Below are 13606 nucleotides of genomic sequence, written 5' to 3' on the forward strand. Positions count from 1 at the left end.
ATGTTGATGTATCATATAGAAAATTTTGTCAAAATTGTATTTCTATAGAAAATCTTGTCAAAATTTTATTTCTATTTTTAATTCTATAGAAAATTTTGTCAAAATTTTATATCTATAGAATATCTTGTCAAAATTTTATTTCTATAGAAAAATTTTATTTTTGTAGAAAATTTTATTTTTATAGAAAATTTTGTTAAAATTTTATTTCTATATAAAATTTTGTCAAATTTCCAAATTTGTCATTTTAATTTTATATAAAATTTTGTCATTTTAATTCTATATAAAATTTTGTCAAAATTTTATTTCTATAGAAAATGTTGTCAAAATTTTATTTGTATAGAAAATTTTGTCAAAATTTTATTTCTATAGAATATTTTGTCATTTTAATTCTATATACAATTTTGTCAAAATTTTATTTATATAAAAATTTTGTCAAAATTTCTATATAAAATTGTGTCAAAATTTTATTTCCATAGAAAATTTTGTCAAAATTTTATATATATAGAAAATTTTGTCAAAATTTTATATATATAGAAAATCTTGTCAAAATTTTATTTCTTTAGAATGCCATATTTCTATAGCAATTTTATTTCTATAAAAAAAATTGTCAAAATTTTAATTCCATAGAAAATTTTGTCCAAATTTTATTTCTATAAAAAATGTTGTCAAAATTTTAATTCTATGGAAAATTTTGTCAAAATTTTATTTCTTTAGAAAATTTTGTCAAAATTTTATGTCTATAGAAAATTTTGTCAAAATTTTATTTCAATAGAAAATTTTGTCAAAATTTTATTTCTGTATAAAATTTTGTCAAAATTTTGTTTCTGTATAAAATTTTGTCAAAATTTTATTTCTATCGAAAATTTTGTCAAAATTTGATTTCTATAGAAAATTTTGTTAAACTTTTATTTTTATAGATTTTTTTTTAAGTTTATTTCTATATAAAATTTTGTCAAAATTTTATTTCTATAGAACATTTTGTCAAAATTTTATTTCTATAGAAAATTTTGTCAAAATTTTGTCAAAATTTTATTTCTATAGAAAATTTTGTCAAAATTTTATTTCTGTATAAAATTTTGTTTCTGTATAAAATTTTGTCAAAATTTTATTTTTATCGAAAATTTTGTCAAAATTTTATTTCTATAGAAAATTTTGTCAAAATATTTAATTCTATAGAAAATTTTGTCAAAATTTTATATAATTCTATAGAAAATCTTATTTCTATAGAAGTTTTATTTCTATAGGTAATATTTTCATTATTCGATGATCCATGGGATTTTTGACGAATCGTTCGTCTCGATTCGAACGAAAATTCCACGAACAGGCAGTTAAACTTTTTATAGGAATGAAGCTTCGTCAGAGAGTAATCCGCTACGTTCGGCAAATCTGGCATTATTTTGAGGACCAAACTGCGTTCCGACCACAGCGATAGCTCAAGCAAACGTACAGCCATTGTTGCTGCTAACTATTTGGCCAATACGTCTAACATTAATAGATATTTCTATAGGACATTTTGTCAAAAATTTTTATTTCTATAGAAAATTTTGTCAAAATGTTATTTCTATAGATTTTTTTTTTTTCAAAATTTTATTTCTATAAAAATTTTGTCAATATTTTATTTCCATAGAAAATTTTGTCAAAATTTTAGTTCTATAGAAAATTTTGTCAAAATTTTATTACTATAGAAAATGTTGTCAAAATTGTATTACTATAGAAAATTCTGTCAACATTTTATTTCTATAGAAAATGTCAAAATTTTATTTCTATAGAAAATTTGTTCATTATTTTTTTTATGTAAATCTTTAAAACTCTAAATAGATATTTTTACCTTTCCCAAAGTCAAAATTTTAACCTATTGTATGTAATTCCAGTACAATTCATTTTATTGCTTCTGTTAATTTTACAGTCCATGTTTTGTTCTCGTTGACATTTAATTGCTTTGTATGATGGTCTAAATCAAAGTGCCACTTGCTGTTGTGACTTTTAAGCATGACAACTTTTTAAAGTTGCCAAGTTGATAACATCATCATCATCATCGTCGTTGTCGTGATCATCGTTGCCATCCCCATCATCATCGTCGTTGTCGTGATCATCGTTGCCATCCCCATCACCATCATCATAGTCATGATTTAGGTTTATTACAGTGAGAATATACAAAGAAAATTTTTACGATGGTGTTTAGTGTGATATCTCCGTCCGTCCGTCCATTTCTCGATTTCTTGTCCATTCGCCTGTCTACTTGTCTCCAATGTAATTGAAACAATTGCTGCCAGTAGTTATGGCAATGAATGTCTGACGACAACTGTCCCTGATGTGAATACGAATAACAACAGCAACAACAACAAAGAATCTATTCCTCAAGCGATCGTTTTACTAACGCACTTACAGATTTTAGAATTTTTTTTTTGCTTCAACAATTATATCACAATGTCAACGGGAGAAAAACTGATGATTTAAATAAATAGGAGTGTTGTTGTTTAAGCTCGTGTTGTGGCTGTGGCTTTAAATTAAATGATTTATGGCATCGAATTAAGGTGTTTGCAGTGTACTTTGTTGAATTTGCATAAGCCTATCATTTTGTATGCTCTGCATGTCCGTTCAATCGTTGATTAGTTGGATACGCTTTTGTTGTGTGTTCGTCGTTTTCTTTAAAGTAAATTAAGTTAATTTTTATTCAGATCAAGGTTGGCCATCATCTTTGCGTAGGATGTTGATTGTAAAATGCATTTTGTAGGGTAATTTTGGATTGAAATTTCCTGTAATCGGATTTAAGAAATTTAAGAAATAAAGTAAATTGTATTATTACCCAGCAAAAATGGGTAGAAGTTAAGGTAAAACAAATGCATTTTTTCCACGAATTTATTTTTTATACCCACGACCATAGAATGGTGATGGGGGTATAATAAGTTTGTCATTCCGTGTGTAACACATCGAAATATCGACTTCCGACTATATAAAGTATATATATTCTTGATCAGGGAAAAATTATAAGACCAGTCGTCAATAATTGCGCTGTCGTCCTGAAATTTGGCACAGATTCCTTTTTGGTTGCAGGCAGGTCAAGTTCGAAGATGGGTATATCGTCCAAGTTTTGATATAGTCCCCATATAAACCGATTTCTCGAGTTGGGGTCTTGGGCTTATAAAAAACGTAGTTTTTGTCCAATTTGCCTGAAATTGACAATCTAGAGATACTTGAGGACCGTAAAGAGGTGTGCCGAAAATGGTGCCCATCGGACCATGTTTTGGTATAGCCCCCATATAGACCGATCTCCCGATTTTACTTCTGGGGCGTCTAGAAACTGTATTTTCAATCCGATTTGCCTGAAATTGAAAATCTAGAGGTATTTTAGGACCATAAATAGGTGTGTCGAAAATGGTCCGTATCGGTCCATGTTTTGGTATAGCCCCCATATAGACCGATCTCCCGATTTTGGTTCTTCGGCTTCTAGAAGCTGTATTTACTATCCGATTTGCCTCAAATTGGAAATTTAGAGGTATTTGGGGACCTTAAAGAGGTGTGTCAAAAATGGTCCGTATCGATCCATGTTTTGGTATAGCCCCCATATAGACCGATCTCCGATTTTGGTTCCTGGGGGTCTAGAAACGGTATTTTCATCCGATTTTCCTCAAATTAAAAATCTAGAGGTATTTTAGGACCATAAAGAGGTGTGTCGAAAATGGTCCGTATCGGTCCATGTTTTAGTATAGTCGCCATATAGACCGATCTCCCGATTTTTATTCTTTGGCTTCTATAAACTGTATTTATTACCCGATTTGCCTGAAATTGGAAATCTATAGGTGTTTTGGGACCTCAAATATGTGTGCCGAAATTGAGGTGTATCGGTCCATTTTTTGGTATAACCCCCATATAGACCGATCTCTCGGTTTTACTTCTTGGGCATCTAGAGACTATATTTTCTAGCCGATTTGTTGAAATTGAAAATCTACAGGTATTTTAAGATCACAAATAGGTGTGTCGCAAATGGTGCCTATTGGTCCATATTTTGGTATAGCCTCCATATAGACCGATTTTCTTGGGCTTCTAGAATCCGTAGTTTTTATCCAAATTGCCGGAAATTAGAAATATAGACGTATCTTTGGACCATAAAGAGGTGTGTCGAAAATGGTCCGTATCGGTCCATGTTTTGGTATAGCCCCTATATATACTGATCTCTCGATTTTACTTCTTGGGCTTCTAGAATTCGTAGTTTTCACCAATTCGTCTGAAAGTGGAATTCTAGAATCTTTAATTTTTTTCTTCGGGAAACGTACTGGTTGAACTGATTTGCTTGGGAAAAGATTTGTCATCAAACCCACTAAAATGCTATATATTATCAAGTAACCCGCTACGACGATGAGTTTTCAAAGTAAACTATTATATTTGATTCATGGGTGGGTATTTAAGATTCGGCCCGGCCGAACTTACTGCTATATATACTTGGTTTGGTTTAATTTTAATTTAATTTAATTTAATTTAATTTAATTTAATTTAATTTAATTTAATTTAATTTAATTTAATTTAATTTAATTTAATTTAATTTAATTTAATTTAATTTAATTTAATTTAATTTAATTTAATTTAATTTAATTTAATTTAATTTAATTTAATTTAATTTAATTTAATTTAATTTAATTTAATTTAATTTAATTTAATTTAATTTAATTTAATTTAATTTAATTTAATTTAATTTAATTTAATTTAATTTAATGTAATTTAATTTATTTTAATTCATTTTAATTTAATTTAATTTAATTTAATTTAATTTAATTTAATTTAATTTAATTTAATTTAATTTAATTTAATTTAATTTAATTTAATTTAATTTAATTTAATTTAATTTAATTTAATTTAATTTAATTTAATTTAATTTAATTCAATTTAATTTAATTTAATTTTATTTTATTTAATTTTCTTTAATGTAATATAATTTAATTTAATTTAGTTTAATTTAATGGCGATTTCTATGGTGTTCAGCAAAGGAAAAGAATATTTTTCTCTGTATATATTTTTTCCAGTTAAGTTAGTTTTTTTACATCCATTTTGTGGGGTTGTACATCGTATCGACGGTGGTGGTGGTGATGTGTTGTAAATGGTAACCTAACCATCGCAGTTAATTGTATTGCAAATGTAAAGCAAAAACAATGACGCGGTACTGTGAAACCCAACAAACGCAAAAGCTTATTTTACATTAATGTAACGCGTGCTTCGACCGCAAAAAGTCTAAAGTTTAAATTGCTGTGTTTTTAATTTTTGCAAGCAATCTCTTTGCTCCATATTTTATTTTAGAGTTATTCCACAATCCATAAAAATGCTAAATCGACTAAAAATTTGTTACAAAATTATATATATATGCATATTCATTGTTTCGTTAAATTTTTACTTATATCTAAAGAAAACTTCAAATATAATCCGTAAGAAAGTATAAAGTTTAAAAAAAAAAATTATAAATAAAATTTTTAATTAATTGAAATTGCCGAAAAAATATATTTTTTTAAATAAATATATATTTTTATATTTAATTACTTATGGAATTGATCCAACAATAAATTTTTAATTAAAAAATAAATTAAATTTATTAATTTCGTGATTGAATCCGATTTTTTTTCTTCTGTGTATGGATAAGGATTTAATTCTTGGTTGGTTATGAGTTAAGCATATGCTTTAATTTTTATAACCACCACACGAATTAAGTCGACCAATCACACAATAATGACAACTATTGTGTTGACAGTTGGGGTTTCAAATTTAAAAAAAAAAATAGTTTGTCTTAGATTGCTAAATCTCAACACACACACACATAAACATTTTGGGTTTCTATTGTGATTTGAATGCTTGACGTACACCCACAAATGGTGAATTAAAAAACATTTCGGGATAGCGTTTAAGATTGAAATTTTCTGAATTAGGAATTTTTTTATAAGCTACACCTAAGGTGGAATTAATACAAAGTAATAGGTGGTGAGATCCTTGTTTTTTTAAGCTTTTATATAGTCTGCACGTACATTACACACAATAAATTCGTCCTAACAAATTCGATTGGTATTACCGTAGACACAAACCCCCTTCAAAAACCTCGACTATGTATCCATTACTACAAATTCAAAACTTTACTTATTTTTTTCTTATTATTTTTAAGCCATAAGCTTAAAATTTTCCTATTCCACAATCAATTTCTAAATCACACAATCTGGGATTTTTCAAAATTATAAAAATTTATATGACATCTCTACACTACTCTACAGTATACTTTTCCGATGATCATTGGTTGAGCATTTGAAAATACATTTTCTTTAAAGACCAAACGTGTTCACCGTGGTAATATTGTCGTTAAATGTCAGTTTTCCACCATTTGTAGATATTAGTATTATTTTATGATAGTACCAAAGAGTAGAGGGATACATACCTGAAACGATTCAATTCTACATAATAAATCCATTGAGTAACCATACCTTTAAAAAGTCACAAAGTGTTATTCTGCTGTGGCCTAATTTGTGAAGATTTAATGAACAATAAAAATAAACGAAAAATACAATTTGCATGGCACGAAGTTTTCTCTAGAAGTAGAAGTAAAAAAAAAGTTCGTCTAAAAACGAAATTTCGAAATCCAATAATATATAAATTTTGAAAAAAAAAATCCTATAGAAATTAAATTTTGACAAAATTTCCTACACCGAAGAAATTTTGACAAAATTTTCTATAACAAAGAAATTTTGAGAAAATTTCCTATAACAAAGAAATTTTGAGAAAATTTCCTATAGTAAAGAACTTTTGGACAAAATTTCCAATTAAATCTTGACAAAATTTCCAATAAAAATGAATTTTGACAAAATTTCCTAAACCAAAGAAATTTTGCCAAAATTTTCTTTAGCTACAAAATTTTGACAAAATTTTTATAGCGAAAGACGTTTGACAAAAATACCTATATCAAGGAAATTTAGACAAAATGTTAACCAAATTTCCAATAGAAAGAAAATTTTGACGAAATTTCCTGTAGAAATGAAATTTTGACAAAACTTCCTATAGTAAAGAAATTTTGACAAAATTCTCTATAGCAAACACGTTTGACAAAATCTCCTAAAGTAAAGAAATTTTGACAAAATTTCCTACACCAAACAAATTTTGACAAAATTTCCCAAACCAAACAAATTTTGACAAAATTTCGTATAGCAAAGAAATTTTGACAAAATTTCCTACACCAAACAAATTTTGACAAAATTTCCTAAACCAAAGAAATTTTGACAAAATTTCTTATAGCAAAGAAATTTTCCGAAAATTTCCTAAACCAAAGAAATTTTGACAAAATGTCCCATAGCAAAGAAATTTTGACAAAATTTCCTATAGCAAAGAAATTTTGACAAAATTTCCTATAACAAAGAAATTTTTACAAAATTTCCTACACCAAACAAATTTTGACAAACTTGCCTAAACCAAAGAAATTTGGCAAAATTTTCTAAAGCAAAGAAATTTTGACAAAATTTCCTAAAGCAAAGAAATTTTGACAAAATTTCATATAGCAAAGAAATTTTGACAAAATTTCCTACACCAAACAAATTTTGACAAAATTTCCTAAACCAAAGAAATTTTGAAAAAATTTCGTATAGCAAAGAAATTTTCCGAAAATTTCCTCTAAACCAAAGAAATTTTGACAAAATTTCCTATAGCAAAGAAATTTTGACAAAATTTCCTATACCAAAGAAATTTTGACAAAATTTCCTACACCAAACAAATTTTGACAAAATTTCCTAAACCAAAGAAAATTTGACAAAATTTCGTATAGCAAAGAAATTTTCCGAAAATTTCCTAAACCAAAGAATTTTTGATAAAATTTCCTATAGCAAAGAAATTTTGACAAAATTTCCTGTAGCAAAGAAATTTTGACAAAATTTCCTATAGCAAAAATGTCTTTTCTATAGAAAAGAAATTTTGAGAAAATTTCCTACACCAAACAAATTTTGACAAAATTTCCTAAACCAAAGAAAACAAAATTTCGTATAGCAAAGACATTTTCCGAAAATTTCCTAAACCAAAGAAATTTTGACAAAATTTCCTGTAGAAATGAAATTTTGTCAAATTCTCCTATAGCAAAGAATTTTTACAAAATTTCCCATAGCAAGACATTTTGACAAAATTTCCTACACCAAACAAATTTTGAAAAAATTGCCCAAACCAAAGAAATTTTGACAAAATTTCCTAAACCAAAAAAAAAATTTTCCTATAGCAAAGAAATTTTGAAAAAAAATTTGATAACATTTTCTAAAGCAAAGAAATTTTGACACGAGTCGATTTGAAATATCAGCTCGAAATTCTATACGATCTGTTGGTTCAACATCCCAAATTATTGTAACATAACCTTCAACTCTAGCTCTTTCCTCCAGAATTTCAACATTCAAAGTGGACATACCGAAAATACTGTCAAGTCCCAGAACATCTGATTTGTCAAAGACATTTTGACAAAATTTCCTAAACCAAAGAAAAATTGACAAAATTTCCTAAACTAAAGAAATTTTAACAAAATTTCGTATAGCAAAGAAATTTTCCGAAAGTTTCATATAGCAAAGAAATATTGACAAAATTTCCTATAGCACAGAATTTTTGACAAAATTTTTTTATAGCGAAGAAATTTTGAAAAAAATTCCTATAGCAACGAAGTTATTACACAATTTCCTATTGCAAAGAAAACAATATTTACAAAATTTTCTATAGTAAAGAAATTTTGATATTTCCTTTAGCAAAACAATTTTTACAAAATTTTCTATAGTAAAGAAATTTTGATATTTCCTATGGCAATGAAATTTTCTAAAAATTTCCTATAGAAATGAAATTTCCTGGAAAATTCTTATAGAAATGAAATTTTAAGAAAATTTCCTATAAAAACAAACTTTTGAAAAAAAAATTTATGGGACAAATTTTGCCAAAATTTCAAATAGTAAAGAAATTAAAAAAATATATCCTGTAGCAATGAAAGTTCTTATAAAAATGAATTTTTCTGAAAATTTCCTATAAAAATGAAATTTTCTGAAAATTTCCTATAAAAATGAAATTTTCTGAAAATTTCCTGTAGAACTGAAATTTTCTGAATATTTCCAATAGAAATTAAATTTTCTGAAAATTTCCAATAGAAATGAAATTTTCTGAAAACTTCGTATAAAAATGAAATTTTCTCAAAATTTCCTATGAAATGAAATTTTCTGAAAATTTCCTATAGAAATGAAATATTCTAAAAATTTTCTATAGAAATGAAATTTTCTGAAAATTTTCTATAGAAACTAAATTTTCAGGAAATTTCCAGTAGAAATGAAATTTTCTGAATATTTCCTATTGAAACGAAATTTTTACATAATGTCCTAAAAATGAAATTTGCTTAAAATTCCTTAAAGAAATTCAATTTTCTAAAAATTGTAGAAGCAATTTTTTCCAAAATTTATTATAGAAGTTAGTTTTTCCAAATTTTGATATAGAAATGTTTTTTTTTTTTTCAAAATTTCTATAGATTTTTTTTAATTTCTCATTAAATGGATTGTAATTATTAACTAAAATAAGTAAAGAGGAATATGAAAACAGAAATTGAAAAATTTCTGAAAATTTCCTATTGAAATGAAAATAGAATTTTCTGAAAATTTCCTATAAAAATGAATTTTTCTCAAAATTTCCTATAAAAATGAAATTTTCCCAAAATTTCCTATAAAAATGAAATTTTCTCAAAATTTCCTATAGAAATGAAATTTTCTATAGAAATTAAATTTTCAGGAAATTACCCGTTGAAATCAAATTTTCTGAAAATTTCCTATAGAAACGAAATTTTAACAAAATGTCCTAAAAATGAAATTTGCTTAAAATTCCTTGAAGAAATTAAATTTTCTAAAAATTATAGAAGTAATTTTTTCCAAAATTTATTATAGAAGTTAGTTTTTCCAAATTTTGATACAGAAATGTTTTTTTTTTTCAAAATTTCTCATTAAATGAATTGTAATTATTAACTAAAATAAATTAAGAGGAATATGAAAATTGAAACTGAAAAATTTCTGAAAATTTCCTATAGAAATGAAAACAGAATTTTTGCTATAAAAATTAAATTTGGACAAAATTTTCTTTAGAAAAAAAAAATTAGAAAAATTTGCCATAAAAACGAAATTTTTTAAAAATTTCCTATAAAAATTCAATTTTGACGAAATTTCCTATAAAAATGAAATTTTAACGAAATTTCCTATAGAAAAAATTTTGAAGATTTCCCATAGAAATTTAATTTTACTTATATTTTCTTTGCAACAATTGTTGAAATTTCTTCTTTATTTGTTTATAATATCCAAAAGCATTTCTATGCAAACGGCACTACGTAAATTGTCCTGTTCATCGTAGGCGTCAAATTCAAAAACAGCCTTATGAAGACCAGATACTCTTTCGCCTTCAATATCAACAGACATTTCAACATTAAAAGGTACATGGTGATAGGTTATCTGTAAACAAAAAAAAAACAAAATGAATTAATTTCAAACAATTCAAGGATCAGGATAATCGATAAAATGCAACTTACCCCTTTGTTGTTGATGCATTTACGTTCTTCCTCAGCTACAAATTGTCCCCATGAATTATACCAAAATCCATTCTCTTCGAATAGAGTTGAACACAGATCCTTTTGAATCATTGAGAACACTGTTGGTTGCCAACCGCCACGAGCCGATTTGTAAAGATCAGCTCGGAATTCTATACGATCTGTTGGTTCAACATCCCAAATCATTGTAACATAACCTTCGACTCTGGCACTTTCCTCCAGAATTTCAACATTCAAATTGGACATATCGAAAATACTGTCAAGACCCAGAACATCTGATTTGTCACTGCAACTTGTAAAAAGATCAGGATCTTCAGGTAAAAATAGATGAATAGTTCCTATTGCCCATTGAATATTCCAGAATAAAATATAGAGCAGCAAGTGTTGTAGTTGTTGCAAAAGCATTTTTTTGGAGGATGCTTTTGCCGCTTTTTTTGTTTTTGGGAGAAAATCTTTGCTTTATAAATTTGCTTTTAGAACTGATATTTTTACTATTGAAGTGCTCTATTTATTTTATCCTATTCATATTTTCATAGTTATAACGTTAGCCTTGATGGAACATGTCACCTGATATATAACATTGTTGCGGGATTTATTGCATGTCGCGATAATCTAAACATTTTCCTCAAATTTACAGTAACTATGATTGTTTTTGTGATTATTTATTGTTTATTAATTATTTATTTATTGTGTCTTCTTTATTTCCGGGTATAATTATTCGTTACATATGCTAATCTGTATTAAGCAAATTTTATTCCCACGCAATATTTGAAATAAATACAAATAAACAAATTAATACATTTGATTGTTACAATCATGTCTTATTTACTTTCTTCGAAATATAGTTGTAACAATAACGACGTATAAAATGATTTACAAGTAAGATTCTTCATCCTATAACATTAAGAGTATGAGAAAATTTTGTCAAAATTTTATTTCTATAGAAAAATTTGTCAAAATTTTATTTCTATAAAAGTTTTGTCAATATTTTATTTCTATAGAAAATTTTGTCAAAATTTTATTTCTATAGACAATTTGGTCAAAATTTTATTCTATAGAAAATTTTGTCAATTTTTTATTTCTATAGAAAATTTTGTTAAAATTTTATTTCTACAGAAAATTTTGTCAATATTTTATTTCTATAGAAAATGTTATCAAAATTTTATTTCTATAGAAAATTTTATCAAAATTTTATTTCTATAGAATAGTTTGTTAAAATTTTATATCTATAGAAAATTGTGTCAAATTTTTATTTCTATAGAAAATTTTGCCAAAACTTTATTTTTAAAAAATTTTTTTCAAAATTTTATTTCTGTAGAAAATTTAGTCAAAATTTTATTTCTATAGAAAATTTAGTCAAAATTTTATTTCTATAGAAAATTTTGTCAAAATTGTATTTCTATAGAAAATTTTGTCAAAATTTTATTTCTATAGAAAATGTCAAAATTTTATTTCTATACAAAATTTTGTCAAAGTTTTATTTATATAGAAAATTTTGTCAAAATTTTATTTCTATGGAAAATTTTGTCGAAATTTTAATTCTATAGAAATAAAAAAATAAATTGTCAAAGTTTTGTTTCCATAGAAAATTTTGTCAAAATTAGATTTCCATAGAAAATGTTGTCAAAATTTTATTTCTATAGAAAATTTTGTCAAAATTGTATTTCTATAGAAAATTTTGTAAAAATTTGATTTCCATAGAAAATTTTATTTCTTTAGAAAATTTTATCAACATTTTATTTCTATATAAAATTTTCTCAAAGTTCATTTCTATAGAACTTTTTGTCAAAATTTTATTTCTATAAAAGTTTTGTCAATATTTTATTTCTATAGGAAATTGTGTCAAAATTTTATTTCTATAGAAATAAAAATAAATAAATTGTCAAAATGTTGTTTCTATAGAAAATTTTGTCAAAATTTTATTTCTATAGAAAATTTTGTCAAAATTTTATTTCTATAGAAAATTTTTTCAATATTTTATTTCTATACAAAATTTTGTCAAAATTTTATTTTTATAGAAAATTTCGTCAAAATTTTATTTCTATAGAAAATTTTGTCAAAATTTTATTTCTATAGAAAATTTTGTCAAAATTTTATTTCTATAAAAATAAAAAAAATAAATTGTCGAAATTTTATTTCTATAATTTAATTTTAATTCTATAGAAATAAAAAAATAAATTGTCAAAATTTTGTTTCCATAGAAAATTTTGTCAAAATTAGATTTCGATAGAAAATGTTGTCAAAATTTTATTTCTATAGAAAATTTTGTCAAAATTGTATTTCTATAGAAAATTTTGTAAAAATTTGATTTCCATAGAAAATTTTATTTCTTTAGAACATTTTATCAACATTTTATTTCTATATAAAATTTTCTCAAAGTTCATTTCTATAGAACATTTTGTCAAAATTTTATTTCTATAAAAGTTTTGTCAACATTTTATTTCTATAGGAAATTGTGTCAAAATTTTATTTCTATAGAAATAAAAATAAATAAATTGTCAAAATGTTGTTTCTATAGAAAATTTTGTCAAAATTTTATTTCTATAGAAAATTTTGTCAAAATTTTATTTCTATAGAAAATTTTTTCAATATTTTATTTCTATACAAAATTTTGTCAAAATTTTATTTTTATAGAAAATTTCGTCAAAATTTTATTTCTATAGAAAATTTTGTCAAAATTTTATTTCTATAGAAAATTTTGTCAAAATTTTATTTCTATAAAAATAAAAAAAATAAATTGTCGAAATTTTATTTCTATAGAAATGTATGTCAAAATTTCATTTCTATAGAAAATGTTATTCCTATAAAAGTTTTGAATATTTTATTTCTATAGAAAGTTTTGTCAAAATTTTATTTCTATAGAAAATTTTGTCAAAATTTTATTTCTATAGACAATTTTGTCAAAATTTTATTTCTATAGAAATAAAAAAAAATAAATTGTCAAAATTTTATTTCTATAGAAATGTATGTCAAAATTTCATTTCTATAGAAAATGTTATTTCTATAAAAGTTTTGGATATTTATAAAATTGTGTCAAAATTTTATTTCTATAGA

The 13606-nt window shown here is 24.4% G+C and overlaps 2 protein-coding genes across 17 annotated transcripts in view; one reads left to right on the forward strand and one right to left on the reverse strand.

The window, feature by feature from the left end:
* The window catches only part of mim (missing-in-metastasis), a 333252-nt gene that overhangs the window by 195029 nt on the left and 124617 nt on the right, over positions 1-13606 (forward strand). The window lies entirely within an intron of this gene.
* LOC142238921 (uncharacterized) lies at positions 10229-11044 on the reverse strand. The gene is made up of 2 exons (XM_075310652.1): positions 10535-11044; positions 10229-10457 (listed from the first exon to the last, which is right to left on the reverse strand). Exons 1-2 carry the CDS (start codon positions 10955-10957, stop codon positions 10290-10292), a joined length of 591 nt encoding a protein of 196 aa, XP_075166767.1. The 5' UTR covers positions 10958-11044; the 3' UTR covers positions 10229-10289.

This window comes from Haematobia irritans, chromosome 5, assembly GCF_050003625.1.
Source record: "Haematobia irritans isolate KBUSLIRL chromosome 5, ASM5000362v1, whole genome shotgun sequence".
NCBI lineage: Eukaryota > Metazoa > Arthropoda > Insecta > Diptera > Muscidae > Haematobia > Haematobia irritans.